Source organism: Benincasa hispida, chromosome 4, assembly GCF_009727055.1.
Source record: "Benincasa hispida cultivar B227 chromosome 4, ASM972705v1, whole genome shotgun sequence".
Classification (NCBI taxonomy): domain Eukaryota; kingdom Viridiplantae; phylum Streptophyta; class Magnoliopsida; order Cucurbitales; family Cucurbitaceae; genus Benincasa; species Benincasa hispida.
Genome location: NC_052352.1, coordinates 1,150,930 through 1,162,553, shown reverse-complemented (window position 1 = coordinate 1,162,553; position 11,624 = coordinate 1,150,930). Strand labels below are relative to the sequence as shown.

The following is an 11,624-nucleotide window of genomic DNA, read 5'->3' as shown; positions in this document are numbered from 1 at the left end:
TTGTTGATTATAGTTGGGTGATATTTATCGAAACATTTGTAACGATAGATAATTGTAATACAAATGTTGATAGTTTGTGTGGAAACTTAATATTGGATGGAAATTTATTTTGTATGTGGTGTGCTCATATTCTGAAATTAATTGTGAAAGATGAGTTGACAGTGATAAAAGATGGGATCGAAAGAGTACGTAGCAGTGTGTCTTTACATATACAAAAAAAAGGAGTGATTTGAGGAAACTGTGTTTATGATTGTTGTACTAGGTGGAATTCTATGTAGTTTATATTAGTCACTGCATTAAAATACAAGGTTGTTTTTTATAGATTAAAACTATGAGTGACAAAGTACAAGTGTTTTAAAACTATGAGTGACAAAGTACAAGTGTTTTAAAACTATGAGTGCCAAAGTACAAGTGTTTGCCTTTGGATCAAGATTGGGTATTAGCAAAAGAGATATGTGAGAAATTGAGAGTTTTTTTCTTGAAGTGGAAATGATTAAAAAAAAATTGTTCCCGAAGCATGAAGGTGAAGGTGATGATTATCACTCTAAAAATTTAAATGGGACCTCACAGAATATAGAATTTGATGATTTTAATGATTATGACTTGTTTGTATCAAATTTCTATAATATGAATCAGAAGCAATAGTTTGAAGTATATTTGGATGAGCCTGTCTTACCTCGAACATCTGATTTTGACATTAAGTATCAAATTGGAAGAGATATATTAACCATCTCTAACAAACTTCATCCAAAGATGATAGAGGCTTTGATGTGCGCTCAAAATTGGATTGCAACTAAAGTTTTGACAGCAACTAAAGTTTTGACAGGTTAGTTTGTTTATTTTGTTTTACCTCTTTTTAGCATTTAATATATTAATAAATATTTTCTTTTATTACAAATATTTACTAGCACGGGAAAAGAAATGGTTAAACATTTAGCAACTGTTTTAGAAGATGCATACGATTCTGATGAAGATGGTGGTGACTAAGGTATGCTCAAGGATTAACATTATTTTGTGGTCATCATTATAAATAATACTCATGGGATGATGCCAATGGGGAAAGATTTGATTGTGAAGTCATCGTGAGAAAGACGAGCTTTATTGAATTTTAAGTTGTAAACTTATTTGAATGTATAAGACGTTTTCCGTTTTCCTTTAATTGATTTTCTTATTCAAACTTTATTGAATTTTAAGTTGTAAACTTATTTAATGGATTTGTTAGTTTTTAAGTTGTCAATTGTGTTTATTTCATAGATTAGCCTATTATTTTTTGTTTATTTGTTGTACACTAGTCAAATTTTAAATAGAATCACTTGAATTAAAAAAATGAGGAATTCGATAAACTTATTTAATGTATCTTTTGTGGACTAATCAAATTTGAAATAAAATCAAATTTTAATTAAAAAAAATGGGAAATCCCCGCGGGAAACAGGGAGTGGGGCCCAGCGGGGACCCCGTTTCCCAGGGAATCCCTGCCAGGATGGGAGAGAATTTCCCCCACGGGGCCAGGGACGAGGGACGCCTCGCCGTCCTGCCACAACCCCGTTGCCAACCCTAACTCAGACATAACAACTCTGCACACTTGGTGAGAGGAAAATGCAATATCTTTTGATATGCGTTGATGGTCATGCATTATACTAAAGAGTATGCAATATGTGTTAATCGTGTATGCAATGACCATGCATTCTTGTCACAAGTTTTCTTTCTCTCTCGCCGAGTATAACGAGAGCGCAAGCTTCTTGGGATGATCTGAGGCCGAACACAGGGACTTGTAACTAAATGATGTTTGTAAAGTCATGCATTTGAGACGATGAATAAAAGTAAAAAGAAAGAAGTTAAATTGCTATATGCTACTCCTACTCCTAGCTAAATAGATTGAGCAATAGAAGTTTGACTATAAGAATTGGTAGAGATGCAGCGACGGTTAACGCGTAAATAGGTGCATGGAGAAATATAATTTTGGAGGGAATAAATTCACTACATCATTATGGTTGGTCGCAAGAGTGATTCTAACTCGCCACACTAACGCATCGCATACCTCTCAATGGTCAGCCACATGCTTATATCTCTATAACACATGGTTGCGTTGAGCATAAGATTATTCCTATCTCTAGGAACACTACTTACTTTTCTTAGCGAGTTACCCTCTCAGGCAGTTAGTTGAGCTACTTAGCTCATAGACAAATATTGTGACAGCCTTGCACTAAGCAAAGAGGATTGGCTCGCTATATCCGCACAGCACACACCTCTCGGTGGTTTGCTACATGCGTCATATTTCTATACTGCATGATTGAGCATGAGATAACTCTTGCAATCAACACTTAACTAAATGATGAACGTAAACGATGATAAATAAGAAGAGAATGATGAAGATGGTGCTGAAGGAACTAAAAGAGATGCATTTATTACAAAGTGTATTAATGTTTTAAGCCAAAATGTAATACAATACAGAGATAAGAGGAAAGGTGGAGGGTTAGATGTAGGCAATCTCTTGCTTCCATCAGAAGTACGTCAAGGCTGCCGGTGGTGCCATGATGAGTGGTGGTGACATTTCTCTCGAGCTCTATCTTCGACGAAGCTCCGGTGTCACTCAAAAAGGGTTGTGGAAGTGAATAACTCTCAAAGAATGTCTTGCTCACGCTCTCATCTGTGATCACAAGAATCTACTCAAGGTAGAGACTCAAATGCCTTGAATTTAGGTTCCAAAGGTCTATTTAAAGAGCTCAAACGCCGACAACATTGGTAATCCCACTATGAGTCACTGCCATTTTTGACGCGGTATGTGGAATGTCAACATCATCTTATCATTTTGATACTCCCAAAGTATGTGTTCACGATCGTTTCTTCTAAAGTATCAATGCATTCTACCCACCTTGCGATCGACATTCTATCACGGTTATCACTCTGTAGTTGCAGCATTCCATGTGACGAACTAGTCTTCATGAAGATCAACGCATACGATCAGCTTTGCGATAGTCTGGGATCAACGCATGCAATCAATTCCTGCAATAGCTACAAAAATAGACATTTTGACGCATAATAACGTATGATACAGGGTTAATGGGGATTTCCAATGCTGATCGACGCAAGCTCACTTTTCCACATGAATTCTTAGTATTATCAACGTATATTCTGCTCATTAGTCCTCATAATTCTATGTAAAAGGCTATAATAGCTTGTATTTCTACAAGCTATCAACACCCACCCACAGACATATCAACTAGACGTAACAATTCTGCACACCAAAACACAGACATATCAACTCAGATATAACAATTCTGCACACCCAAACACAGACATTGGTATTCCCCAAACATCAGAATTTTCCATATCCTATATATCTCAGTATCCCAAACAACCTCTAAATGGGAAGCAAAGATGATACCCTCCTTAAAAAAGTACATGGCACAATAGCTTTGTAAAACACGTGAAATAGATTTTTTTCTAAAATTGAAAGAAAAGATGAATATTGCATGGTAAAGAAAAAAGGACCCACCTATCAAGATCAAATAGTATGATAAAGACGAGAAAAAAAAAGACCCACCTTACTTACCTTCATATTAGCTTTCTTCTTTCTTGGGAACCCCTCTTTTTCCTTCTCAATTTGTTTCCACTTCTTCACCGGACCAAGCTTCTACAACTTGCAAGGCTAATGCTTGGACGTTAGATGCGGTGGCATCGCCGTGAAAATTTGAAATCTGCTACAATTATAGGTTGTCGGAGTAGCGTCGTTTTTGAAATCGCTTGACAGTGACCCTTGAAGGAATGTCGGAGTGTTGTAATTTCTGTTCATGAGCTTCGCTGGATCTACCACTTCGGTGGAGCTCGTGGATTAGTCGCCGGCTTGTTGGAATGGTGTGCAAGTGATAGTCATAACAGATGTAGTGTTGGGAACTTGTATGTTACGCCAGAATTTTCTCAAAACTCAAGAATACTCATCCTCCCCCTCTTATTCCATTTGCACCTCTATTTATACTAAGGAGTGTGTGCCTAAAAAAAGATGAAGGTTGAGAAAAAAAAAAAAAAAGAAGATGTGGGTGACTTAGTTGGGGAGAAAGAAAAAAGAAGTTTGGGGAAGAAGTTGGAGAAAGGAGAAGAAGAAGGACCTGGGGAAGAAGGAAAAGAAATAAAATAGAGAGAAAATAAATAATAAAATGAAAATGAAAATGAAAATGAAAATGAAAATGAAAGGGCGAATGAAAAATGAAATTAAAGAGAAGAATGAAAAAGAAAAAAGAGAAAAAAATACAATACAATAAAACTAAAATAAAATTAAAAAAACATGAAAACTTTTGAATAATAATAAAAAAAACGATATAAATACAAATACAAACAATAAAAATGAAAATACCCCGAACCAAATTGATGTCTACACATAATAAACTCTAACCTACAATTTGACATAGATGCAATAAAAACACTCCAAACCCTTTGATAGTCTACTATTTTTGTGCATTTTTCACTTATACATTTCACAAATGTGAAAGCATGTTGTAAGTTTGTTGATTTTATAAAAAGAATAATATTCTATCTACCACAAATACAATGGTTACATATAGAGAATTGTAAAAAATGCCGAGTCAATCAGTTTAGGCATGTGCTAATGATCGAAAGGATTAGATATTCAAATCCTTATATCTCATTGTTGTTGAACTAAAATCACTAATTCACCTTTTTTCTTTTCTTATCGTTTACGTCAAACATAAAATTACAATTTTAGGTTTCCATTAAACAAAAAAAAAAAAAAAAAAAAAAATTAGGTTTCTATGAAACATAAAATCAACTTTATATTTGATAGGTCAATTATTAATTATTTATTTTTGAAAAAAATAATATATCAAGATCTTAATAGATACAAAATTAAAAAGTTGTCTAAAGACTTATTAAATATAAAATTTAAGAATCTATTAGATACTTACAAAAATTTATAAATCAAATAGATACTAACAAAGATTTTTAATTTAATCAATATAATTTCAGAAGATGAGAATAGAAGATATATGTTGAAAATGACAAGATAATAAAAAAGGTGAAATATTGGTGGGTAAGGCATCAAAATCAGAAGGCAAAAACTTTATTATTATTTGACATAAGATGCCAAATCTCGTAAGAAATGAAAAGCATTTTGCATAATTTGCATTTGGAGGTGCTCAAAACTCAACAAAAGGGTGGCTTTGTTTAATTTCTCCAATCATTCACATCCCATCTCCGACAATGTCAGCTGCCTTACGGCTGTACCCTCCATTAATCTTGGAGCATACAATTTCTCTATTACTTTAGAGGGATGTGCGGTAAATAAATCATTTCTAATCTTACCGGCATCCCTACAATATATATTATATGAATCACGTAAATATATATGTCAATATTTACTGTTTACTTTCTCTCATTTTTTTTATTTGTTGATTTCAAAAGCTCTTGGCTTTTCACTGAGTTATAAATCCTTTAAAATTTCAATACACGAGTTGGGTCATAGAATTATGTGACAATAACCCTAGAATAAATGAAGATTCAAATTTTCATTCTAGGTTACAACCACACGACGATGAGTTCCAATTTTCATTCAAAATTCTAAAGGATTTCTATTTTAAAGTTAGTTTTGAAATGTTTATATTAAATGGTTAACAACACTATTGTAACTTTAGAAAGAGTGGGTACTTTTGTAACAAATGGCAAAAATGTAACCTTTATTTAACATATAATAAATCTTAAGGCATAGATCAAGAGATCGAAATTTCAAATCTTCACTTTTAAAATAAGAAAAAAAATCCATATAACCTCAATCAAGATATAAGTCTAATTCTCGTATTATCACTTGTTATTGAACTTAAAAGAAAGAGAGAGAGAGAGAAAAAAAACTACAGCTGTTGAACGTTAGCTGAAAAAATGTAGACAAGATTTTATCTAAAACAAAGGACAGAAATGACGAGAAAAAAAAAGAAGAAAAAGGTGATGCAAAAAGTATCTCAAGGAAAAGAAAAGTTGTCTAAAAATGTTAAATATTGGATGAGAAGTGAGAATTGAAATAGCAGCCAAGTTGTGACCAAAAGGACATTTTAGTTGACAAATCATGTCACCTACGACAATGGGTACCAAAAATATTCTAACATCCTTATATTACTAAAAACTCCTTAAAAAACCATCTCTATTTTTTGTTTCAAATAGTTGTAGGCTCATTATTGTTTAGGGGGAAAAAAAGAAGAATTTTTACAACTTACAACAACAATTTGCCATAATATCTTAAATGGCATTTACAATTCGATCTTATTTAACCAAATCACAAGGATCAAATTGTATAAGAATGAAAATTATAGGAAGCCAAAATGAAGGTAAGTTGATTTATTTATTTTTGTAACCAAAGTTGCAATTTAACTTTTAATTTTTGTGTACGGTTAAAAGAAATTGAATGCATTGTTGTACCTCACATCCTTTACTCAAAGTCTATAATTACAATTGTCACTTTATTCAAAAGAGAGAGAGAAAGTTCCACAGTTGCCATACCTCTCCCACCTAGTAAACTTTATCCTTTCAATATAAAAATACAGTGATAGTGGTAGGAGTTGTTTAGTGGGGAATAATACTTGATGGGAAAATAACTGAATATTTAGTAATCAATAGCTTTTTTTATTATTATTACTATTATTATTATTTAATTCAATTAAAGAAAATACAGCATTGACAATTTTGTTGAGAATGAGTATTTAAACCATTAATGTATATAATATTATTTGTTGTATTAAAAGGAATAGTATATTCTACGTCAATCAAAATTCGATTGGATTATTGATCCAACATATTTTTAATTCTATACTTCATTCAGAGAAAAATATTAATAACTCGGTGAAAAATAACTTTAAAAAGAAAAACGTGAAGATTTCATCTAAACTCGATTACACATACATATACCTACTAGTTTGACAAAGTCGTGCTTTATTTGATAAGCTAGACGGGTTGAGATCTAAGGATTAAGAGCATGTATAAGTTGATGTCTATGAATATTTTTATAGACATTATTTTGTCCATTGGAACTTTTCTTTCAAACATACATTGCAAGTATGAAGAATAAGGTTGGACATCAATACTTTAAGAATAAGAATTGATTAGTTGAATAATACACAAGTTTAAGGAAACAAAGAGATTTGGAACTAAAATCCGGTCTTTCTTCAATTAGTTAGGGCAATAAATGGATGTAAATTGTATTATTATATCAAGGATGGCTTTTGGAAAACTAATGGGTTAATGAATTTTGATCCTTTTAATAGGTAGCCTTTAGCTGTTTGTATCCCCACCTATACTCTATGATTTCTAGTGCCTTTATACTTTATAGCCTTTCCTTTCCCTCTACCTTAGTTAAATATGCAACTCCCTTGCTCATAAAGGTAAGAGTTATCTATTAATGTCTGAATATTCATTAAAACTATTACAATCATCATAGGTTTAGTTTAGATCTAGCAACACAAAGAACCTCAATAAATAATTGTGCTACTAAATCCAATTAATTTGAGATTTCTATTCAAAAGTTCAAATTATTAATCTATACTTCCACTAGTAAGAGAAAGTCCTTTTGTCTCACTTCCAATTTTCAATTTCAATTAGCACAACATCAGCATTAGCATTTTATAATAGTGTCACACAGCTAATCTTGTGATGTATGGTGGAAGTGGAATTCAATGACATTAAAAGAAAGTAGACCCCACTAAGCAGATCAACCCCAACAAGCTTGACTATTGAGCACCAACAGGAAGAATTTGATCAGAGAAATAGCTATCAATTTCATCTCACAACTAGTCAAAACACGAGGAAATGAAGGTCAAGGTTTCACAAACTGTTTACAGAAGAGAGAATGAGATGGATATTATAATCTAAAGTTATCTACAGGCCAAGAGAAGAGAAGAGTTTACATGGGAGACACTGCAAAAGTAAAAAAGATAAGACAGAAGTGCAACTCTAAATTGAAAAATAGATTACTTAATGTAGGCACATAATGAATTCACCCAATTCTATATTTACAAACAATACCTCGTGCTCAAGACATGCCTTGGAGTACATTATTGTGCCTCTGCTAAAAACAGCTCAGCAAGCTCCTTGTTCCAGATCTGTGCGGAGTTAAGCTGAAAAATGGATAAGAAAATATTAATCAAAAGGATAGGACCAATTCACTTCACAGCTAATATAATCCCCCACAGCAAAAGATTTATTAACTCCTAGAATGAAAATTTTGAACTATTCATGTTGTTGTCAACTAGTAAAAGCATCTGCACCACACCACTTCAACTCAAGAGGTAAGAAGTTCGAATCTCCTAATCTCCTAACCCCATTTGTTGAAGGTCGAGGAAAAAAAAAAAACATGCAAAAGTGACCGACACTTGTCCCAGCAGGCCTGGCCAGCAAAAGAAAAATATGAGATATGCATTGCATTACATTACATTTTAAAGGGGCCACCAAGGTAGGCTGAATTGTAATGGTGGGTCGAACGTGACCCACTGATCTGTACTAGAGCAGTGCCATGAGCTTTGTTATGCTAAGTGAAAACAGCCACAGGAATTTTCAAGCTTTAGACAATTCCACCGCCAGAGAAGATATCAAAGTAATTGATTCTGGATCTGGTTGTTGCCTAAGGTTTGAATTTGGAAGCAGAGGTAGGTCCTTTATATTTTATTTTCACATAACCAAAAAAACTAAAAAGACTAAAAGAACTCTAATGAAACTGACTGCTATTTGATTATACTTAAAAGAAGAGGCTAATTTCATCTCAATGATGTTAAAATGGTAGGCTTTTGGAAGTTGAACTCGCTGTAAGCGACTTAAAATGCTCTGAAGGAACAAAATCTTGAGGCAAATTGGCCCTCTTCACAATTTTCCTCATGTTGTACTGTAGACTCTGTTGGACTAATTGCTTCACTGCTTTTTTCTCCATACTCATGGCTTCTTCAGATTCTTCCACATAGATTTTGGAATCTATATTATTACAATTTGAAGAAGATGAAGTCCCAATAATGGGAGCAGACACTGCAGCACTCAGATTCCCACCAAAACTTTCAGAAACTTGCTTCCCTTTATCATATCTCAAACACTCCAAAATTCTGGATGCCCTTTTCTGAGCCAATGCACTGCCCAAGAGCGTTAATTCAAGAGAAGCAGATACAAGCCCTGCTTCTACCATTGTTTGTCTTTCACCATATAGCTTATGTGCCATCACCATTAAAACGTAGGATGCTTTTTCTTGACACCCAGGTGAATCTGTCCAGTTTAAAACATCAACTAATATTGGAAATGCATCTGGAAAAACGCTTATTGCTCTTCTACCTTCTGGGGTTGATACCACGTTGCTTAAAATTGAAAGGATCCTTTCACTTACTTCCATGTCGCCCAACATGTTAAGAAGAAATGGGATTATATCCGTTTCTAATATAATTGAGATATTTGATGAGGCAATTGAAAGATTGAAGAGCGCTTCTAGAGCATCCTGCCGAGCCTGATTGCTGATTCTACTGTCGGTGTTTTGTAGGGATTTGACCAAGAAGGGGATCGCACCAGACGATCCAATTACAGGCTTGTTTGAATCCAATGCGCTCAAGCCGAGGAAGTTTGCAATTATTGCCTCTGTAACCGATGAGTTTGGTGCAGTCTGTGATTTAATGAGCTTTAACATTTTGTGGATGACCCCAACTTTCACAATTGCTGCCTTATTCCTGTAATGGGGTTGGAGAAAATCAATATTAATGGAAGAAAAAGTTAAGGAGTTGGAAGGTTTTTCTCAGAAGGGTACATGAAAAGAAGGAAAGGAAAACGAAAAACTATTTCTAGGTCTCTGTTTTTGGTTTCTACTCGAAGAAAAAAGGATCAAATACCGAAGAGACTGTTCGAATGACATGCCATTTTGGTTTGGAATGAACAGAAGCGAAAAGTGAAGAAGTCGCCTCAAGAAATTACAAGTCAGAAAAGACGTTTACATAAACAGAAGGAGAAAAGCAGAGATGGTAATGGAAAATATGTGGGAAAATTAAGTAAATCAATTAAAACATGCATGCAGGAAACAATAAGCTAACAGAGAACAGAGAACAGAGTGAGCAAATTGAATTCTTTAAAACTTACGCATTGTTGCCGATTCCAAGGTTTAGTAGTGCGTAAAGGGCAGCGATCTGGGATTGTTCATCTTCCAAATCAAGCATCGCAACGAGAGGAGGAATGGCTCCGAGAAGAGCAAGCGTCCCTCGTATTACCAAATCTTCCTTAGCCATAAGCCTCACATTGCTCGCCGCCGACTTTCGCATCCCCAAATCCTCAGCCTGCAAATCCTTCACCGTCCGTTTCAACTCCTTCAACTCCTCCTCCTTCCTCCTCGTTTCCGCCTCATTCTCTGGCTCCACCGACTCAGCCAAATTCAGAAGATCCACAAGCTTATCGGATCTTCCATTACCCAATCTCCGATTCCTCCGCTGCTGCTCCTCCTCTTTCAAACCCCTAGAAGCAGAAGCCGATCCGTTCTCCGTACTCGGGTCTTCGTCCATCATCTCATCCTTGTACCGGTGGCGGTACCGAGAACTCCCACCGCAACTAACAGCATCGTAGATTCTGCGACGGAATGCAGCTCCAGAAAAGGAAGTACAGAATCGGAAATGTCTAGTAGCTGCATTGGCGCCGGCGATTCCGTCGACAGCGACTGATCCGATGGTGTTGGAATGACACTTGGCCATTAGTCTGTAAACGATTCTTACAGCGCACTACTACATTTCAAGGGAACACCCATATGGCGAAGCGGAAGGCGGTGGCGGATTAATCCAAACGAAGGGTAATCGGTTTCAGTCTTCAGAAGGGTCGTGTTGTTGTTCTTCTTCTTCGTCCTTGGAAATCCCGCACTCACTCGACTGAAAACAGAGACTAATGATTTTCTTCTCTTTTTCTTTTGTTTTCTTTATATAAGACTGAGAGAAAGTGAAAGGTTTTTTTCTCTTTTATTTTTTTCTTTTTTCTTTTTTCTTTTTTTTTTTTTTTTAAAAAAAATATTTTAATGTGTTAGTGACATAGTGTGTGTGGTTTGTTGGTAGCCCTCTGAAATAAAACGAATTAAAACAAAAAATAATAATCTAACTGATTTCGCAACGTGTCTGACTCTTCTTTTCCTTTTCGTACACCCCCGGAAAAAAATATACATGAAAACTAATATTATTATTATGCACAAGGGAAGAAAAAAAATATTTTTAAATCTCAATTATATTTTCTAATCATATTTTCTTAGAAGATATATATATGATAACGTGTTTATTATTATTTTTTGTACGCACTAGCTTGTTTTTAAATATATACAAATAAGTTAACTTATTTAGTAATTAGATAGATGTTTATCAATTTTGTCATTTAAAATAAAGTTAATTTATATGAAAATTAGTTAAATAACTGTAATTTTTTTCATGCATAAAAATATTATGAAAATATTTTCACAATTTATAAATTTACTCTTTGGTTGATTGGGCAACACAAAGAATTCAAATAAAGTCTATAGCCTAACCCTTCCCAACTCAGGTTGAGTTGGGTTATCAGGTATATTTTTTCTTTTTAATTAAAAATATATAAATTTATGTACAACACATGACTAATAACTAAAATCTCATCAGATTCAAATG

At 34.2% G+C, this 11,624-nt stretch overlaps 1 protein-coding gene and 1 long non-coding RNA gene across 2 annotated transcripts; both read right to left on the bottom strand.

Moving 5' to 3' along the window:
- Positions 1–2,364: 2,364 nt before the first annotated feature.
- LOC120075301 lies at positions 2,365–4,118 on the bottom strand. The gene is made up of 2 exons (XR_005481281.1): positions 3,554–4,118; positions 2,365–3,012 (listed from the first exon to the last, which is right to left on the bottom strand). It is a non-coding gene; the product is annotated as an uncharacterized LOC120075301 (long non-coding RNA).
- A 3,592-nt stretch (positions 4,119–7,710) lies between these two features.
- On the bottom strand, positions 7,711–10,921 carry LOC120074980 (U-box domain-containing protein 12-like). Its single transcript, XM_039028105.1, has 3 exons — positions 10,096–10,921; positions 8,427–9,692; positions 7,711–8,111 (listed from the first exon to the last, which is right to left on the bottom strand). Exons 1-2 carry the CDS (start codon positions 10,695–10,697, stop codon positions 8,762–8,764), a joined length of 1,533 nt encoding a protein of 510 aa, XP_038884033.1. The 5' UTR covers positions 10,698–10,921; the 3' UTR covers positions 7,711–8,111; positions 8,427–8,761.
- Between the last annotated feature and the right edge of the window lie 703 nt (positions 10,922–11,624).